Here is a 21,914-nt window from a genome sequence, read left to right on the forward strand (position 1 = left end):
ATAGTTTATAGGAAAAAGCCATGTACTGGTAATTCAAGAATACTTAAAGCGCATGTCCAGGAATTTGAAAGGGCGATAGAGTTCAAATATCTTGTACCCCAGTCTAACGGGAGATACTAACATCACAATTTAAATGAAAGATGGAACAGTAGTGGCAAATCGAGCTAGTTATGGCCTAAAGAAACGATGAAGTTCACGATGTTTAGGTGGACAGACGAAATTTGTAAGGCCTGTACTTATCTATGGAAGTGGCCGCGCCATAGCTCAAGCGGTTAATCGCTGGCTTCCCACCGCGGCGGCCCGGGTTCAATCCCGGGTCTGGGGCTGGTACAATAGGCCAGAAGTGGCCGCAGTACAAGAGACTTAGTCCCACTTCGCTAGCAATAAAAAAAATATCTCTGCATAAGCCAGAGTGTACTCAGCAAGTAGATAGACTCCCTGGATTCGGCTGAAGAAGAATTGAAGACAATGGGCGTTAGGAATTGAAAACGAAAGGGACAGGTTCAGGACTAAATATCAAAAAATCTTAAAAGAAGCCATGGTTCGTCATGGGCTGTAGCGTTCGCAGGAGAAGAAATAGGAATAGAACTTTGAGGAAAGTAGGTTTTATGAGCTATATTCTGAACCCGAAATTTTAAAATAACGGCTTTTGGCTGCTACGCTGGACTTCTGTGTTGCTCGGAAATAACTCACCACGTATGAACTTCAGAAAGACAGAACGAGGAAGAGTAAAGTACTTAGCCAGAGTACATTTGTCCGATAAGTTGACGTGATGAACAGGCGGGTCTGTGTGCCTCTTACACGAAACATAGGTAAAGACGGCATTCCTCTGCACTCGCTCTCATAAGCGTAACGGAGCTTCTAGCAATGACAGGCAGACAGTATGAAGTGTTTTAAAGGAAGCTTGTTTAAGATTAATTCCTGTAGTTAAAAACCGTTTTTGTTAAGAATGCAGGCCAGCTTCTCTTGATTCATTTATTTCAATTTCCTTTTTGTACTGTTTCTATAACATGGCTTGTTGAGTATATTGCTCTGTGTAGCAGCACAGTTGTTCGGTTCTCGAAGAGAGATGAGGTAACAGCAGGTTGAAGAAAACTGCATAATGAGGGGCTTCATAAATTTTATTCCTCGCCATGTATAATTAGAACGATCAAGTCAAGGAGGATAAAATGGGCATGACACTCATGGGAAGAAGAGGAATGCACACAGGATTTTGGTGGGGAAGCCAGAAAAAAAAATAGCTAGGACGATCTAGACGTTGGTGGAGGATATTATTAAAATTGATCTTAGAGAAATAGGATGGGGTGGTATGCACTGGATTCATCTGTCTCACGATAGGGAACAGTGGAGGGTTCTTGTGAACACGGTTATAAACTTTCGGGTTCCATGAAATGTTTGAAATTTCTTGAGTAGCTGCGCAAATGGCGGCTTTTCATGAAGGACTCAGCTCTGTGGAGTTAATTGCTTGGTTCCAGTAGGCCGTCTTTGACTAGTTAGTTAGTTAGTTATTGGAGAGGGTGGGTTTCCCCATGCACTTAGACCTGTATTGGTCCATTGTGCTTCCCTCTATGATTTCTACCAGTCTCTATGTTCTGCCGGTACTGGTGCTTACCATCAGTCCCGCCCAGCCAGCGAGACCGGCTCTACTAGCTGAAAGGTATCTATAATGCTTCCCCCATCTACCAGAGGTATTAGAGACTGCTGTTGGGCGGGAAACGTCCGTAATTTGGCTCAGCGACCTCGTTTGGAGATATGAGGTTCTTTTACATGCCGTAAAGCTACGACACGGGACCCACGGCTTAAAGTCCCTCTTCCCTGAAATTTTTCCGCCCTTAAAAATTCGACGACCTCCGCCGGGTATTTGAACCCGCGTACTACGAGTCGTGAGGTGGGAACGTTACCTCTAGACTACGGAGGCCGCTTCCGTCTTTGACTAAGTTCATAAAAATCTGTCAGTGGGTTCGAAAAATGGCTAAGGACGCGTGTGTTAAGTTAAGTCTGCTCTATTTCAGATGTCGAGGCCCCACCAGTGAACGAATAAGCGACATTTTTGCGTAAAAACAATGCGAATAACGTTTATCTTTGTGTTTGCGCGGCAGAATCTATTAATAACATTTCTTCAAGCTTGCGTATAACAGTATTTGCCAGTTTTGTTATCCGATTACTCCACTGTGTGTAATCTGAGGGGAACGGCCTGACGTAAGGATAGGATTACAAAAAGGTAAAGTGTAGTTTAACTGAATTTCCTAATTCAATCAAGTGAGGCGGGCGGCGCTCTGCGTTCTGTAACGTCATCGCTGTCGGTGATGTTTGTATGCGTACGGACGGACGAACAGATTGAGCGATCTTAATAGGCTCGCCGCAGGGTTGAGTAGGCGCCTGAAATAGTATTTTTCGTCAAGTAAGAAGCTAGTGTATGAAAAGAAGGTGTCAAGCGGAGACGAATATGGAGGTTATGTTCCTCCGAAACTTCCAGCAGGCTACACGGCGTTATATCCCAGAAGGCAGAACTCTTCAAGAGATACGTTGCTTGTCTGATCTTGATGTGTGGACAACAAACGCTAGAAGGCTTGTTTTCCGGGTTGTGGCTTACAATTCCTTTGTGGTGTTTGGATGTTGGTTTGTCTGATCCTGTCTCTTGGTTTCCCGTCAGCCCCGCAGCAGAAGTCTTCTTTTTATTGCTAGTGGGGTGGGACTAAGTTCCTTGTACTGCGGCCACTTCTGGCCTATTCTACCAGCCCCAGATGATAGGTGAGGGTGATTGTGGAGCAATTGGTGGAATGAAGATAGGCAGGGGAAACCGAAGTACTCGGAGAAAACCTGACCCAGCGCCACTTTGTCCACCACAAATTGACCAGACCCGGGATCGAGCCCGGGCTGCCGCGGTGGGGAGCCAGCGACTAACCTCTTGAGCTATGGCGCGGCCCCTAGCAGAAGTCTTACAGACATCTCTCAATGTACGAGGACCGGTCGGGAAGTTGATGTCCTGAACAGTGAACTAAGTACCTGCAGAAGTCTGGTTGAAGGTTCTGTCTCTTCTGTCATACAGCCCCGATCAGGCTCCTAGTGATTACCGCTTGCTTGGGCCATTGGAAGGGAGCAAGGATAGCGTAGTCGGCATAGCGACTAGCTACGGGCTGGGAGACAGAGGGGTCGGAGTTCGAGTCCCGGTAGGGTCAAGACTTCTCTTTTCTCTACGTCGTCTAGACCGGCTGTTGGGTCGGCGTGAAGCTGACCACTCACCTCCGAGTAGTTCCAAGGTCAAGAAAATGTGGGTCTATACATCCATTCCGCCATACGTCTTCATGACGTAGTGCTTAATTAGTTAAGCACGGGGACAACATTACCTTTCTTGGGGGTCATTGAAAGCTGGTCTTGTGGGCTGTCTATTGAGGTTGTGGAAGCAACGAGACCATAACTCCGGGCAAAGGACATACATTTCTTCCACTAAATTGGTGTATCGGTGGGGCTCGGTCGGTGTAGCGCCTGTGCTACATGCTAGACGACCCAGAAATCGGAGTTCAGTTATCAGAAGGGGCAAGAGATATCTGTTCTTCACAACGTTGAGACCGACTCTGGGGTCGACCCAGTCTCCTATACAATGGATACCAGCGGCATTTTCCGAGGAGGTAAAGCGGCAGTAGCGTGAAGGTGACTACTCACCACCATTTAGTGCCGAGGTCAAGAATGGGACTACCATATCCTCATTCACCCATACATTTCGTGGCGTAGTGCTTAATTAATTAAGCATAGGGACAACTTTACCTTTTGGCGGTGGGATAAGTATCTCAATGTACAGCGCGAATATGTATAAAAGCGTGGAATACAATCCTGAATGTGTAATATGATCGTCTTATGCATGATCTGAGGGAAATAAATTCATGAAAGTAACTTACGATCCACCAACGTGCAGAAGTAATGCATCCACAGCTGTTTCATAGCTTGGAAGCCATTTAATGCATGTTGGTAAGCGATCCGTATATTCACATATTTCCCTTTTGGGCAGTATTTTAATGCATCAAACGATCACTACAGCCCTTCAGCGGCAAGTAATATAATCTCGCTCAGTAATGCATGTCTTCATACGATTACTATATTAAATAAGCACTTTAATTATTTCACTGTTGTTGAGTTAAGAAAAGTCTGGGCGAAGAATGGGTGTTCTTGATGGTAAAAATAATGACCATTGTGCGAGATGCTACATAACCTCATTAACTGCGCCCGCACGCAGTTGTAAAATGGAGTAACAAATGTAAATAAGGGCCGACATTCGATCATTCATTCATCAATGGCTGTACAGCCATTTGTTGGGCCCTGGTCGCTTTTTCAGTTCCGTAATCGGTAGTCTGTAGAACGCCTTGGACGGGGGATCAGACGCTACATAAACACAGGACGGCGCAAGCACAGAATACACGCACACAAACATCCATGCCTCGAGTGGAATTCGAACCCACATTCCCATTGTTCGAGAGGACGAAGACAGTTCATGCTTTAGACCGCGCGGCCACTTGATCAGCATGGCCGACAGAAACTGTTTCCGTCAGGGTGACATCAACACCCACACAGGAAAGTGAAGCATCGCGACTGTGTGGGGTCTCACTGCTAATTCCCGTGCTGGCTCCCCTGTTATGATACACACCCCACATGATCTCTCTCTCCCCTTCTCAGAGAGTGTGGTCCAGCCGAGGATCTCACTTCTGTGTCTGCTTTGCCTTTCTTGGGGAATACCGAACATTCATCAGGAGAGGCGTAGTCGGGCTGATTCACCCGCTGAGGAAAGGCGAGGCAATTTATCTTAATTTTACGTGTTTTTTCGAAGCGAGCCTACTCTTATCAGTGATAGGAGACATTATGTAGGCGTACGTTTCACTACTTCAGGAAATGGGCGTTTTTCTTTCCTTTGGCGCTACAGCCCCAATTTGGCCTTGGCCTACCTCCATGAAACTCTCCGTTTCACTTTTGTATACTAGATCTTAGACATTCGGTAGGACTCTTTGGGCGGGTGATCACCTTGTCGCAAGGCCTCTACCTGTACACAGACACAGAAAAATTAGAGAAAAAAGGGTTTGGGGTTTTGCTGTGGCTGGAACTCACGAAGGTAGTGTCAACTGTAGATGAACTTTTAGTTTTCCACAAAAGCAAGGAATGCATTGACCAGCGAATGGCTTATAACGTCTTTTCGGGGTATACCCTGTACAGTAATTTTAACACAGTGTCAAGACATAATATCTAGCTATGTGCGGAAGGCATCCCCTTCTTCAGAATTATCGAAATAAAAACGGTAACTTCATGTAACTCGTTTAGAGTTTTTTTTTTTCCAAACTCTGTTAACGAGCTGGGTGCGATTATCCTTTGGGCGGCGCACTGTGGTTTAATTACGGACATCAGTGTTACGAACAATGATTTTTCTTTTCTTCTGAAATCCTGTATGAACAGAATTTCAGTGAAGGCCAGCCCATCAAGGCTTTGTTTACTTGCCGTCGTTAACATCCGAGCGGACTCGGGAGGAGAGGCCGCGCTGAAGCTATTCAGTGCCTTAATTATAAAGTAAACTTGTCCCTGTGCTTGAGTAATTAAACACTGTTCTATGAAGGCGTATGGGTGAATGAAGGCATAGCTACATCATTCGCGACATCTGAACTAGATGGAGATGAATGGTCAGCTTATCTCTCCGGCCGTTTAAACCTCGGTACCCATTCAATAGGAGGCTGGGTGGGCCCCATAGCCTATCTGGACGCTGTGGAGAAGAGAAACATCTCTTACCCTTGCCGGTAATCGAACCTCGGCCGTCCAACCCCATAGCCTGTCGCTATATCGGCTGAGGTATCTAGGAGGCAGTTGTTTTAAAGTAGGGAAGTTTCATTGTGGTCCTTATTTATGAACATGGAACCAACATACCCTAAAGGCCGCGCCATAGCTCAAGCGGTTAGTCGCTGGCTTCCCACCGCGGCGGCCCGGCTTCGATCCCGGGTCTGGTCAAGTGGGGTTTGTGGAGGACAAAGTGGTGCTGGAGCGAGTTTTCTCCGAGTACTTCGGTTTCCCCTGCCAATCTTCATTCCACCAAATTCTTCATCATCATAATCACCCGGGGCAGGCTACAATAAGCCACTCAATGGCCGCCGTGCCAAGTGGACCCAGTTGGACTCCACCCCCCACTAAACGAATAAAAAAAAAGTACCCTAAAGTACTAGATATTCGGGTTCGATTACGGTACCTGGCAAATCATTCTATCTTTGCGTGCGAAATGGAAGTGATACAAATTTATATTTATAAATACATTTGTTGGTACTCAAAATTCTAGTCAGATCCTTCAGAATTCTTATATGCGATCCAGCCGACGGCAAGTTCTTTTAATACTGTTACATATTTGGTGTGTAACTATAGACGGGGTACGGGTTTGGTCTTGAATTTATTGACCACTTATACACACCACTCTGAACTACAAGTCATCAAAGCGCTATCGTTGATTTCTGCCCACAGCACACGCTATGTCTTTTCCAGCCTACTGTGTCTTAATCGACCGTTCCCTGGCAACGGCTTCTAACCCTGAAGATTGTTCAGCTTCACGCGATCAGATTCTCTTAGTCAGAGACACAAGTTCAGAACTCTTGTCAACTATCAACCCTTCTTAGTTGCCGTTGCCGAGCTCAGCCTCACTGCCAACCCTCAACTACACTCGTTAATATCTCTTCTCAATTATCCAGTCAGCTGGCCTAGGACTCTCGTTACATAGCCTCGGGGCTGACCCAACAGAAAACACCCCTTTCAACAGTCCATCTATATTTCTAGGCGAGTTTACCGATCTGTTACCTAGAAACGGCCGTTTGCTGATTCTCCTGTTGCACAGCAAAGGCTGTACATGCTATAGTACTCTTTTCCATAGACCTATCATGTTTCCCTGATGAGTTTGGCGAAATATATCCAACCTTTCTTTGAACGTCCGGAGAATTCTCTAACTTTGCTAGATGCAAATTGTGGGGAAAAAAAATCGCATTATTTACTTATTTCGTTCCACTGGTAAAGTAACTTAATAGCGTGTATATTGTGCTGTAGCCTAGCAACGGATTGTTAAGCTATTCGTTCATGGCCCAAACGTTTGAGACATCTTACGTGGAACATCATAGCCATTTTACGCACTTAAATCATATCTCCCTGTCTCAGAAGCTTGTATTGATCTCTGCAAGTTTCAAGCCGTTTGGGTACGTAAATGTAAGACTATTTCCATATGTTTACAAAATGGCCGCTTAAAAGCTCAGTTTAACTCGCGTAAGAGGAAGAACTTTCTTATTTAAAATTCCAATGTGTTTGCTTTATTGCGTTTATGTTTCATAAATGTGTTTCCTTCGGAAGGAAATATTGTTTAGGCTGGTAATTTTATTTAACTTCATTTAAAAAATTCGCATCGATTTTCAATCACTCATGAATAATTTATTCACATGTTCGAATATTTGATTAAAGTTTTTATTTCCCCTGTCACGTGGTATAGAAACGCTGGAATTCTATAATTGGGAATATTAGCTACAAACTCCGTGGCTTTTGGTCCACAAGCAAACTATACCGACCGAGCGAGCAACAGCCGCTTGTCGGTGAAGTTAGTGCCAACTTTTGCCGATAGAGAGTCACGTGGTCTGCGAAACGGATCCCCACGGCCGTTAATCTCGGTTTTCTAGACCGGGAATATTAGCTACAGGATGTTTCGATATCATATACGAAGATAACTTCAGCATTCTATTGCTGTATTTCCTCTTTCTTAGGTCCAAATGTTCTCATCAGTGTTCTGTTTGTAAACAAGCTTCAATCAAGTTCCTTCCATTACACTAAGAGACTAGGCTCCACAACCATTTCTTTCGGAGAGGATCCTTTTTATCGATACTTCATTCGGAGTTCAACATTAGGATACATTTTGAAGCAAGGAAATACAGCGTTTCTGTCGGGAAATTCTGTAGGTTTCGTGAATCTCCCCTATTATTGCTTTCCGGGGCTACTTGCAATCTTCTTCCATCGGAACGAGGAAAGCCCAGTTCTTGCCGGAAGTTGCAGTAGTAAGAGGAAATGGGTTCCGGTATCTAGACGTTCTCTCCGATTCGATTGGAGGGACTTTGAAGGTGTGGTTAATCAAGAAATGGAACTATTTGGGTTCTTTAAAGGCGCTGTGACGCCATTAGGAGCCATATCAATATCCGCATTGAATGTTTCAGAACTGTTCTGCAATATAGCTGATTGGCGGTATACCATAGTTCCATGGTTGTAAACCGAGTGATCATGCTACGTCAAGGTGTCATTGAGTTTCACGTGATATTCTATGTTAAAAACGATTAAAGAATGTTGTAAGTACAGCCTTCATGAATGTTTCTTACTCACTCGACGTTTAACTCTCACCTATTTAGTCACAGATAGACGGCATGAACCAAACGTCAATCCATCTTTTTAGCCGACTTTCCTTATTTTGAAACAAAAATTAAAGTTAGTCTTATGAGATCATCTTGCTGTGTGTGTGTGTCTGTCTCTCTCTGTATCCTCCTCAACAAATATTTATGAAACATAATGTTCATATTGTGACATGTTGCGCAAACGAGAACCCCCCCCCCACCAGCAGCAGTGACGCGGCGGGTGAGTCAGCGCTCCCCTCCCCNAAAGGCGCTGTGACGCCATTAGGAGCCATATCAATATTTGCATTTAATGTTTCAGAACTGTTCTGCAATATAGCTGATTGGCGGTGTACCATAGTTCCATGGTTGTAAACCGAGTGATCATGCTACGTCAAGGTGTCATTGAGTTTCACGTGATATTCTATGTTAAAAACGATTAAAGAATGTTGTAAGTACAGCCTTCATGAATGTTTCTTACTCACTCGACGTTTAACTCTCACCTATTTAGTCACAGATAGACGGCATGAACCAAACGTCTATCCATCTTTTTAGCCTACTTTCCTTATTTTGAAATAAAAATTAAAGTTAGTCTTACGAGATCATCTTGCTGTGTGTGTGTGTCTGTCTGTCTCTCTCTGTATTCTCCTCAACAAATATTTATGAAACCTGGTGTTCGTATTATCACGCGAGTGACTGTAGACGGGGTAATTGGATNAGTGACTGTAGACGGGGTAATCGAATTTATTACACACTTATACAACTCCACACTTTACAGATCACTATAGGACACACTAGGTCTTCTCACCCTGTTGTGGCTTCACCAGTCGCCGTCTGATGACGACTCAGGCTCTTAACAGAAATGAGTACCAGGAATCTTCCTGAGGGTAAATGTGCGGCTGGCGCATAAGGCCCACAACCTCACCGCCATCCGTGAGCCGATAGTCTAGAGAAAATATGGGAGCTTCGACGTCTCACAATCCTATGGACTTCCACGGTCTGTTACAGGAATAGCTGTACCTTTTATTTAAATCACAACGTACCCTATTCTACGTCACAAACAATTAACAAGGCAATGAAATTGGACGGCTTTATAGAAAATACTCAGGAGTACGTCTGAAGAAACTGTGAAAGGAAACGCAAGAAAGTGACTAAAAAAAAAAACTCCTTGACCTGTAGTCCTCAAGCGAACTATACCGACAGAGCGATCGCCGCTTGTCGATGAAATTAGTGCCAAATTTAGCGGATAGAGGGTGTCGCGTGGTCAGCGCAAAGAATCCTCACGGCCATTAATCTCGGTTTTCTAGACCGAAGCCACTGTTTCCTTGAAATAGCTCCTCAGTTATCCTCAAGGGGCTGAGAGGACCCAGATGCAGACCAACTACTTCTCAAAAAATCTGGTAGCACCGGGAATTGGACCTGGGACCTCTGGGTCTGTAACCAGAAAGTGACTTACTTTTAAATAATAAATTTGGAAACAAATATCTCAATTGAAACTATAGTTGTCCAACTAGAAGCAAGGTCTGCGTGACGTTAGTTTAGTGTACAATGTATTTAATCGTGTTGTTAGGACGTTTTAATTTTTGCTACATGAGTATCACGTTATTTGACGATGCCTTCATTTCAAGATCAATATGGACGCCATTCACTCGTAATGTAAATGCATCTTGGGATTGCCTAAACGAAGCGTCCTTGGCCATTAACGTGGGCACAGTTACGTACACAAACACATACTCAGGGACATTCCTTGTTTCTGGCATTTATATTCTTACCAGATGGATGGAAGCTGTTCCCCATTTGCTTAGACATTCTGCTGCTTGTTCCCTAACCCCATCATTAAACATGTACTTTGTATTCCTTCACCATTCGAGAGTCTGGATAGCTCAGGCTATGGGTTGGACAGCCAGAGTTCCATTCCAGGCAGCGTCCAGACGGTCTCTGGGGCCCTCCCAGCCTTCCATTTCATGGATACCGGGTGCACGCGGTGGCGTAGTTGGTTGAGGGGCTATGCTACAAGCCGGAAGGTCGCGGGTTCAAGTCCCGATTAGGTAATTTGGATTTTTTCAATTGACCTAATCCTTCCAGCCGCACTATGGCCCTGGGGTCGACTCAGCCTCTAATAGAAATGAGTACCAGGAATTAATTAAACAACTTTCCTGGGAGTAAAGCGGGGCAGACGCGTAAGGCTCACAACCTTACCGCCATCTTTGAGCCGATTATCTAGATAATATGGGAAGCTCAACGTCTCACAACCCTATGGGCCTTCACGGCCTCTTACAGGGATAGATTTACTTTACTTTTTTATGTATCTCATGTCTTCGAAGAACTGGCATTGATACTTGATGCTGGTGGGAAAAAGGGATGAGTGTTGGGGACCGTAGAGGGGCAGGAAGCCACCACAACAATACGCTTTGTTCTGCAGGCAACCCACCCCAATCTGCAGTTCAGTTCTTTTCTGTAGCTCCGTGCAAGAGCCGGTATTGATCTCGGTAAAATACACTAAAACATGCATTCCACGCTTGTGTTGCATTATTGCGAGCAGAACAAGCGTAGGCGCCGTAAAATTGCCTTCCTGCCAACGTCATACTCCTTCCGAATAATAACCCTTTAAAGTGCAGTGGTTACTATATGTACCACCTGTCTGAACACTAAAAAATCGTTATATTTTGCTGACATACTGCATTTGTGACTCTTTATTATTATTATGAGGATGAACAGGAATTATTTCAATAAATACGATGTATTTTGGGCAGTGAGCATTCCCCCCCCCTAATACAACGTTTCAGAAACTGGGATCTATTTCCGTCTTCATGTTGAAGGGATGCGAGACTTCTTCCCCATTGGGCCAGTTAGATAAAGCTACTCTCAATCATTGGTCGTCCAGTGAAGATCTGAGTTTGAGACTGCAGATCTGTAGAAGGATGAGATTACAGATTCCGCATGCCTCACTTAGGCCAGGCATGTCCAACGCGTCGATTGCGGGACGATTTTTGATCGATCTCATAGGTCTATAAGGAAATTATACGTGAAAAGCATTTAAATTCACTTGTAATATAATATGATTATATTCAGATTTTGAAGGGAAAATACGTGTTAAAGTAGTCTGTACTTTAAATGTATGTTGCTTTCACAACAAACATCATGTGTCGTGTTATTTTTACCAATATTTTTGCTTAAAGTGAGGTAGACGATAGGAGGGACTGGTAAATCACTGGCAGTTTTGACACTAAAAAGTCGATCACAACCTGTTTGAAGTTGGACGTGCCTGATTTAGGCAATAGATGTGAGCGATCCGCTTCACACCTAGGCTGTTTTATCGTGGGGTGAAAAATCCCGGTATCCATGTGATAGGAGGCTTGTTAGGCCCCAGAGCCGGCTGAACCCTGTGGGAATCGAACCTCAACTCACCGATCTTCAAGCCAACAACGCCATTTATTCGGTCTTCCTCTCTTTCACCCCCCCACCCTAAATATCTGCGTGCTGTATTCCTCATTCTGAAGTGTAAGCACGCTATTGGCTCGTTCGTCTTTCCTGCGCCTCCCAGAGTCTTGATCGTCTTGGTCTTCGGGGTCCATACTCTTCAGTTGCTTTGGGAGAGCATCAACTGATGTCCGTTGCGAATGTTCCTTCCACTTCTGTCAGTACCTCCCCATTTCTTGTCACTCCAGCTAAGTCAAAGTCAAAGTTAAATTCCGACTGACAGTCAGTCAGACTATCTGTCTTGGTGTTGAGCCCCATTTGGGGCCTATAACCAGATATTATTTTTTTTTTATTTTTTTTTATTATTGCTAGTGGGGTGGGGCTAAGTCCCTTGTGCTGCGGCCACTTCTGGCCTATTGTACCAGCACCAGGGTGATTGTGGAGCAATTGGTGGAATGAAGATTGGCAGAGGAACCCGAAGTACTCGGAGAAAACCTGCCCCAGCGTCACTTTGTCCACCACAAATCCCACTTGACCAGACCCGGGGTCGAACCGCCTTCTTCCACACCTTCACCAATATATTGTGGCGTATAGACCCGTTGTTGGGCAAAGACCTTAAAACAAACATGATAACAGCTGTTGCTATGCAACGGCTCAGTAAACATGCCTCTACAATAGTAGAGCTACTGTTGGAAACAGTGTTTTCAACTCGGTTTTTTCATAGGGGTTATAAGGAAGAAAATTGAGGCCACCCAGTCAGTTCAGGCAACTGAGAGTTGAATTCTGCACGGGAAGCTGCGAGCGCGTGAAACTGAAGAATCTCTAGTGTTAGAAGTCGTTGCCAGGGAATGTCTGATGAAGACACAGCAGGCTGGAGAAAGGCTAATCAGGTGCTGTGATTGTGAAGTGTAATTACTTATAGTTCCGAGTTATGTGTATAAGTGGCCAGTAAACCCATTCACAATTCATATCCCGTCCATAGTCACCCCTAAATCGTGACAGGATTATTTCGCTAATCACCCTATCGTTATACGCTATATAATCTTTGATGTTGACATCGTTCTTTAAGTAAATATTGTGCCCTGACGATGGAGGCAGGAGGTTCTTTCGAAATATTGGTACGTACCTACAGAACTACAAAGTGCCACGTCCTGAATCACCTAATCATAATAATCACAACAACGAGAACCTCTTTTCTTGTGGGAATGTTGGTGTCCATGCATTTGTGCCCTTGACGTATTAACTTATATTGCGTATTGTGATTGTTTTCAGGGCTGGGCTCCAGCCCGGAAGTGGGCGTACCGGATATGACCGTCATTTCGGACATCGATGTGCTGGGAATCAACAAGAATCTTCTAGTGCGCTATAGCCGGGACCAGATATATGTATCCTTTACTTCAGCATGCGTACGTCTCAGAATCGGTAGGCCTGTGAGCCATCTCCAGATGTTTGTGATATATGTGCCTGTAGCAGCAACTGAACTTCAACAAGAAACATAAAACGACGTTACGTTCTTTGGAAGCTTTCCGTGGTGTGGATGGCCATTATCATGTACCGTATAATTCAGAATATAAGGCAACCCCCTAATTTTTCCGATGAAAAGAAAATCAGAGAAGATTTCAATTTAAAAGAAGTACTCGAGATGTAAGCGTGGTTGAGGCACTATGCTACAAGCTGGAAAGTCGAAGGTTCCATTCCCGGTGAGGTCATTGGATTTTTCAATTGACCTAGTCCTTCCAGCCGAACTATGGGCCTTGGGTCGACTCAGCCTCTAACAGAAATGAGTACCAGGCATCTTCTTGGGGCTAAAGGGAGGCCGGCACGTAAGGCTGACAACCTCACCGCCCTCTGAGAGCCGATTATCTAGAGAAAATGTGGGAGCCTCGACGTCTCACAACCCTATGGGCCTTCACGGCCTGTTACAGGGATAACTTTACGTTTACTTAGGTTCAGAGTGGCTGAGAACAATGTTATGGAGACTTTTGGGCCTAAGGGAGAGACAATGAAGGGAGGTTGCGAGGTTCATGTGATGGAGTTGAGGTTCTGACAACGGTACTTGCCTTCAGGAATGTGACGCTGTGTAATACTGTAGAAATTTACCGAAGTTTCGGAGGAACGTACTGCCTCCGTCTTCAAGGTCGAAAAATAAGCGAAGTAAGCTAGATCAGAGGCATCGGTAAATTTCTGCCAGACCACACGTCACAATTCCCAGAGTGTAGTTCTCTTTCTGATTTTTTAAATTTCTACTCCACGCCGATTACTGTTAGGGTTATCATAATGAGGAGGATGATACACGATGAACGTTCGGCATCAATAGAGGACAATCGCATATAAAATTTAATCGAAAACCCTGATGATGGGAGACTTCTTTCGAGACCTAACTTCTGAATGGGAGGTAATATGTTTTGAAAGTGGATATCAACAAAACAAGACCGCCTCTGTGGTCTAGTGGTCAGAATTCCTGGCTACAGAACCAGAGGTCCGGGTTCGATTCCCGGCACTACCAGATTTTCTGAGTACTAGTGGGTCTGTAACGGGGTCCACTAAGTCTCATGAGGATAATTGAGGAGCTACTTCAAGGAAATGGCGGCTCCGGTCTAGAAAACCGAAATTAACGTCCGTGGGGATCCGTTGCGCCGACCACGCGACACCCCTATCCGCAAAAATTGGCACTAACTTCGACGACAAGCGGCGGTCGCTCGGTCGGTGTAGTTTGACTGTGGTCTCAAGCCACGGAGTTTAGTTTTAGTTTAGTTTTATTAACAATACAATTATGAGTGCGTGAATTGGATTCAACTGGCTGTAGCTGAGTTCTGGTCTCAAGCTCCTTTGAACCGCGGTTTGTATGAAATGTGGAGGATATGTCCGATCAGCTAAGAGTCTGTAAACTTCATTTTTTTTTCCTGTGGCGCTAAAGCCCCAATTTGGGCCTAGGCCTACCTCCATGAAACTCTCCGTTTCACTTCGGTTTACTAGATCTTACACATAGGTAGGACTCCGTGGGCGAGTGATCAGCTCGTCGCAAGGCCTTTACCTGTAGACAAACACAGAAAAACGCACACAAACATCCATGCCCTGAGTGGGATTCGAACCCACGATCCCGGCTTCCGAGCGAGCGAAGACAGTGCATGCCTTAGACCGCTCGGCTACCGTGAGTAGCAAACTTCAGTTTAATATGTGATATTGTTGCTCTAGTCGGTCACGGTGTCCGAGCGGTCTAAGGCATGCACTGTCTTCGCTCGCTCGGAAGCCGGTATCGTGGGTTCGAAGTCCACTGAGGGCATAGATGCTTAGTGCTTGTGTACGGGTAGAGGTATTGCTATGAGCTGATCTCCCGCCCAAGGAGTCCTACCGAATTTTAAGGTCTAGTAAACCGAAGTGAAACGGAGATTTTCATGGAGGTAGGCCAAGGCCCAAATTGGGGCTGTAGCGTCAGAGAGAAAAAGTTGTTCTGTTTTCGTGTACCTTTTGTTATATTCTAACATGTTCCTATAAACATGAAACAATGACAACGATAACGTAAATTTCATGACAGCCATCTATACCTCATCAGGCTTCCTTCAGACAGATCGAATTAATGTGTCGCCATTTTATTATCCCTCCGAATTGCACGGGGAGCTAATCCAGTTACAGACAATTTAATTATTTCGGGGAAAACTAATTCTGCAGAAGATATTCTCTTAGTGAAGCTATGATACACATTTTACGATAACATAATTTTATACCTCATTTAGCGTGGATTATGAACTATTTAATCAGAACGAAGTAGGTTAGTGGTCTGTGCTTGCGTGCGTAAACAAAACAACCAAACCCCAGGACTTCTCCCATTAATTTATGCTTGAGTCCTATTTGCTCAGTTCTACACTTGTCATATATTCACGCGAATATGCAAATGACGTAATTAGAATTCCCCCGTTTACGATTGTCGCCAAGCATTCACAGCCCAATAAACAAAACTAACAATAAAATGGCCTTTGCGTTCCTTGTGTTATTTAACGACACTATCATTATTGAGACTGTGGTTTAATGGTCAGAGTTCCTGGCTACAGATCCAGAGGTTCCGGGTTCGATTACCGGCGCTGACAGAAGTAGTGGGTCTGGAACGGGCTCCGCTCAGCCACGTGAGGATAATTGAGGAGCTATTTCAAGGAAATAGCGGCTCCGGTCTAGAATACTGAAATAAACGACCGTGGGGATTCGTTGCGCTGACCACGCAACACCCTCTATCCGCAAAAGTTGGCACTAACTTCGCCGACCATCGGCAGTTGCTCGCTCGGTCGGTATAGTTAGCTTGTGGACTAGAAGATACGGAGTTTATCAGTATCGAGACGGTGATAGGATACCCCAGCACCATTTTGTCCGCCACAGATATCACTGGGATCGAACTTGGGCGCCACCGTCGAGAATCTGGCGACAAACCTCCTGGTTAATTTTTTTTAATGGTAGTGGGGTGGGACTAAGTCCTTTGTACTGTGGCCACTTCTGACCTATTGTACCAGCCCCAGATGATAGGTGATGGTGATTGTGGAGCAGTTGGTGGAATGGAGATTGGCAGGGGAAACCGAAGTACTTGGAGAAAACCTGCCCCAGCGCCATTTTGTCCACCACAAATCCCACTTGACCAGACCCGAGATGGAACCCGGGCCGCCGCGGTGGGAAGCCAGCGACTGACCGCTTGAGCTATGGCGCGGCCAACCTCCTGACTATGTGACGGACCTATTGAAGTGATCTGGGATAACTCAATAACATGGTACGTGCTGGATGATCAGAATTCCATTCCTGACAGGGTCAGGCACCCTCTCACAACCTGCCCTTAGGATCACCCAGCCTTATGTCTGTTGAGTACGGGACTGTTTCGCAGGGGGTAAAGCTGACAGTTCATCTATAACGTCTCGATTGGAAATGCGTGCAGTTTTACCCCCTTCTGTCCCATACGTGTTGGTGGCGTACCGTTTTCAGCACACACAGAGCTATAATTGTAATAATGAAGTTTAATGGAGCTTGATTTTATTCTTAAAATGTGGCAATAACAGAGAAACTATGCAGCATAGACGAAAGCGAGAATTGCATAATTTCCATTGACAGCGAAATTCCTGCGAAGCTCGGTTGCTTTCTGCTTGAGGGGAGCTTTGCGCCAGATAACATAATTTGCATGACCCTACCTCGGTCGATGGTAGAATTATTCACGTTATTTTTACTGAGCGCCGTTCTCACATCAAAAGAACGGCGTGTTCCATCATTTACTTTCAGATTTGTCGTTGAGACACGCGTATATTTTGTTGCATTTGGAGAGAGACCAGAATAATTTTTTCGTACCATACTCTGCGTGCCGATATAACAGGTTTTATTTGAGAATTCATCTTGGAATTAATTTATACAATTACAGTGACTTCATAAGGAGCCGGGGTAGCGCAGTCGGTAAGGCGACTGGCTGCCGGCTGAACGAACGAAATTTCGGAGTTTGAATTCTAGTAGGGTCAAGAATTTTCTCTTCTCCACGTCGTCCAAACTATGTGGGTCCCATCCAACCTCCTATCAAATTGTTACCGGGGGTTATTTCCCCGGGGGTAAGGTTGCCGAGGCGTGAAGCTGACTGCTCACCTCCAACTAGTGCTGAGGTCAAGAAGACGTGGATCTGTACATCCACGACCCCCATATGAGCACTGCCGAAACGTGTAGTAATTTCTAATGGCTAAGTTTTAATTTTTTAAAAATTTATTTGTATGTGAAGGAGTAGGGGGGGGCTCTATGCTACAAGCCGAAGGTCGCCGGTTCAAGTCCCGATTAGGTCATTGGATTTTTATTTTTCAATTGACCTAATCCTTCCAGCCGCACTATGGCCCAGGGGTCGACTCAGCCTCTTAACAGAAATGAGTACCAGGAATATTCTTGAAATATTCTTTGGAGTAAAGGGCGGCCGGCGCGTAAGGCTGACAACCTTGCCGCCATGTATGAGCCGATTGTCTAGAAAATGTGGGAACCTCAACATTCACAACCCTATGGGCCTCCACGGCCTGTTACAGGGATATCTTTACTTATTTTTATGTGAAGGAGTAATTGTAAATAAATTTGCATTTACGACGGAAGCGAATGTGCATAACTGTATTACAGCATTAACATCGGCTGGCCGAGAGCGGTCAGATACTGCATTCCACCTGAATATTGTACGGTCTAGGCCCTCTGTTGAGCAGGCGTGACGCAGCGTAGAAGGTAGAAGCAAAGAAACTGCCCTCACTTGAGTCTCTACTAACCGGGCAAATTGGCGACAACAGAACGCCCTAGAAACAGGAACATAGGGTCCCGTGAGATGACCATACCAGTGTGTACGTGTGTCGCCTTGTGAGGGCGGCTGTCAAGATCGGTTTCGGTAGACGTGCTAAACCGAGCCAGCACGTTAACAAAACGCGTGCACTCGAAACTTTTGCTGTTTTTTTTTTACCACAAAGAGAGAGCGCGAAGCAGGAAACGTGCTTGTGGCGAGATAAGGCAGGAGAGTTCCTCTTTGCAGACCCTGCTACATCTGTAAACAGGAACAAAGAGTCTATATCCGGATTCACTCCGCGCTACAATGAAGGTTCTGAGTAGCGTTGTCATAAAGACTTAATGACAGAGGTTAATGGACAGCTTCATGTTCCACTCACCTTATCCCGTAGAAATTAACCCTGTGTACTCATTGGATGGTAGACATGGTGGGTCTCACAGCCGGACTGTACTTAGTAGTGAAAGGAATATGCTTTCCCCTGCCAGAAATCGAACTCCCGTCATCCAACACGTGGACAGACACTTCCGTGACTAAGCTGCTCTGCCTGAGGGTTAAAATCGTGAAGGAAAAATATAAAGTTATCGGTGACATTCAAGAAATAACAGTGAGGGCGTATGGAGGAGTAGAGGCAAAGTTCCATGCATTCTAAATGTAAATACATGGTCTGAATGACGAGTCTGACTGTTTTGGTGGGGGGATCAGTTGCCAGTTTGGTAAGGGTTTTAGATGTACAACAGAGCTGTTAGGTGTGGTGATGCATAAGTAGAGAATGTGGTATTGCACACTTCAAATTAAGAATTATCTTTTTCTATTCGTTGAGCATTTAAAGAGACAAGGTTAACGTAACAGCCATAGAAAAAAGCTGCCCGCTGTGATTGCTGCAGTAACACCTCTTAGGATCTTGGCCTTTTATTTCATCATCATCGTCGACAAAATAACCCCTATCGAGCCCCAGCCTCCCTCAGAAAGTTCTGCCAGACTGTATCCGGTTTTCACTTCAGATTACGCAACAGTCTTTTTTTTACGAAGCAAGGTTGTTAGCATTGCGTCAAATCCCCACCCTGGAGGACCACACCTCTATGTTTATGTCCCCCAGTGACAGGCTAGTGCGACGAGCTGATCCCCTGTCTGTGGAGTCCTAATGATTGTGTAAAAAATGAAGAAACTCGAAAGCGCTCAAGGTCCAGCAAACAAAGGGCCCTGGAACCACAGATAGCTAGGAAGATAGTGACAGAATGGCCCAGTTATACTGCCAGACACCGGGTTTTCCTTGGCGTCGCCTACGACTCACAGGGCCACGTCGGAGGTATTCTAACCCACCTCCACACCGCGAAGCCTTTTGTTTATTGTTGTTTATCTAACGACGCTGTAAGTAGCTCAGACTGCAGCGTCGAATGTTGGGATGAGTAATGAATTGGAAACAATTCTGAAGGAAATTGTCGTGTCTTGCCTTGCTTCAAGATATTATTCTGACTTTCGCGTTGAGAGACTGAGGAAGGCCGAGAAAATTTTTAGTCAGGATAGTCATCGTCCTGATCGAGATTCGAACCTGGTTCCTCCCGAATGTAGCCCAGAAGTCTTACTGCTTGAGCCTGTTCGCTCGATGGGATTCTGTTTTTTTTAAAGAGAAATGTAATTATGAAAGTAAGTTCAACGAAAGACAGATTGCACTGCACTGGATTTTGGCTGTCGTTATAGCGCCTCTCCCCCCCCGAACTTTCGGGGTGTTTCACACGCCTGCTTCGTATTACGATGGTCCAGATTCGATTCGGGTCCGAAGGCTGGAATTTTTATCAGGACTTTCATAATTTTCCTCATTCCCTCCAAGAAAATTCTGGGGTAGCGCCTTAAAATAGGCAGAGACCGTTTTCTTTCACTTCTTTCGCAGTTAGTCGCTCACAATAAAATCGGGTCCACTTCCATATAACCTAAGCATCTGAGAGGGCGTCGTTGAAGAATCCAAGTAAGAACTATCTCTCCTTCCAGGGCCGCGCCATAGCTCAAGCGTTTAGTCGCTGGCTTCCCACCGCGGCGGCCCGGGTTCGATCCCGGGTCTGGTCAAGTGGGATTTGTGGTGGACAAAGTGGCGCTGGGGTAGGTTTTCTCCGAGTACTTCGGTTTCACCTGCCAATCTTCATTCCACCAGTTGCTCCACAGTCACCCTCACCTATCATCTGGGGCCGGTACAATAGGCCAGAAGTGGCAGCAGTACAAGGGACTTAGTCCCACCCCACTAGCAATAATAATATAAAAAATCTCTCCTTCCACCTCAGAGGAATAATGTCCCGCCGAAACACGGAGAGTGAAAAGGAAAATCCACACCCGTCTGAAACAGGAAAGTTAAGCTGGCTCATGGGATGCGTGTCTGACTGTAGCTCTGATAGGAAGCATTTCCCGCCAGTTATTCTTCCTATTTGATGAATCGTTATTTGTTTACGTTCATACAGGATGTTCCGGAATAATGTGACCACATTGCACGTAAATATTTGGCACTTTTGATCGTGTTTGGACGCCAATTGCTGACATTTTTAAAATCTATAAGTGGGCGATGGGGGCACACGGTAGCGTGGTACTGTGCTAAAAACCGGAAGGTCCCTGGTTCGATTCCCGATGAGGTCGATGGATTTTTTTTTTCAATTGGCGTAATCCTTCTAGCCGCTCTAAGGCCTTGGGGTGACTCAGCCTCTAAGAGAAATACGTACAAGAAATATTCCTGGGGGGTAAAGGGTGACTGTCGCGTGTGGCTGACAATCTCACCGCCAACTGTGAACCTATTGTCTAGAAAATGTGGGAGCTTCGACGTCTCACAGCCCTATGGATCTTCACGGCTTGATACAGGGATAGCTTTACCTTTATAAGGAGACGATGTTTCTGTAATACCATTGTTGCTTGCAATTGTAGGTTTTTTCTTTATTTCTTTTTGTTATGAAGATGCCGTAAACAAAGAATGAAGGCACGAATAATACGGTAACATTATTCTGCTAGGTTCTACCCGTGTAATTTAGAATGACCGCACATAGCCATTAGCATATAACATTCGAGAAATGAAGGAGAACTGACAGTCAATTAATCATGTCTGTAGTCGTGACTGGACTTCCTGTGTTATGGCTTGAAGTACACGGCGAATATTCTTTTCGATTTTGATGTAGTAGAGGGCACGTGTGCAAGGGATAAACTAGAACTGTTGATTGCAGCATCTCGTTCCAAGTGGCTGCCTCCATACTTCTTGGCTCGCAGATATACGCCCCCCCCCCAAATGCACGTAATTAAATGTTATGAGTATTTATTTCTTTCTGCTAAGATATAACAATGGGACGAACGTTGCAGTCTATGACCATGTGGGAAACTTTGAACCCTTCTGTCTCTGCGGGCACTGCAGTTCCACTAAAAGCCGCAGGTCAGGTAGGGCCTCCTTCCTGTGTGCTCTTGATGAATAGCAAATTTTATGAAATCTTGAGAAAGATCTTTCAGTGTGTAATTTTGTATTTATAGATCTCAGATAATTTCGACACCGTCTCGGGATAGCTCAGTCGGTATAGTGACGGGCTGGACGGCCAGGGTTTGAGTCCCGGAAAGGGAAAGATTTTTCTCTTGTCCACAGTCAGATCTCCGGGGTTAAAGCGGCAAAGGAATGAAGCTGACCACTCACTTCCATCTAGTGCCGAGGTCAAGAATGGTGGAACTATTCCTCTACTCCCCCATACGTCTTCATGTCATGATGCTGAGTTAATTAAGAACAGAGACATCTTTACCAACCGGTTTAGGAAACCGAGATTAACGGCCGTGGGGATCCGTTGCGCTGACCACGTGACACCCTCTGTCCGCTAAAGTTGGCACTAACGTCGCCGAAAGGCGACGGTCGCTCC

At 45.2% G+C, this 21,914-nt stretch overlaps 1 protein-coding gene across 4 annotated transcripts in view; it reads left to right on the forward strand.

Annotated features, from left to right (window-relative positions):
- The window catches only part of LOC111872344 (myosin-I heavy chain), a 160,864-nt gene that overhangs the window by 7,713 nt on the left and 131,237 nt on the right, over positions 1–21,914 (forward strand). For all 4 annotated transcript variants that reach the window (XM_033754648.1, XM_023866112.2, XM_033754649.1 and 1 more), the window contains exon 2: positions 13,059–13,171. In XM_033754648.1, coding sequence (XP_033610539.1) covers positions 13,059–13,171 — 113 coding nt within the window. The remainder of the gene's footprint in view (positions 1–13,058; positions 13,172–21,914) is intronic.

This window comes from Cryptotermes secundus, unplaced genomic scaffold (genome assembly GCF_002891405.2).
Source record: "Cryptotermes secundus unplaced genomic scaffold, Csec_1.0 scaffold55, whole genome shotgun sequence".
Classification (NCBI taxonomy): domain Eukaryota; kingdom Metazoa; phylum Arthropoda; class Insecta; order Blattodea; family Kalotermitidae; genus Cryptotermes; species Cryptotermes secundus.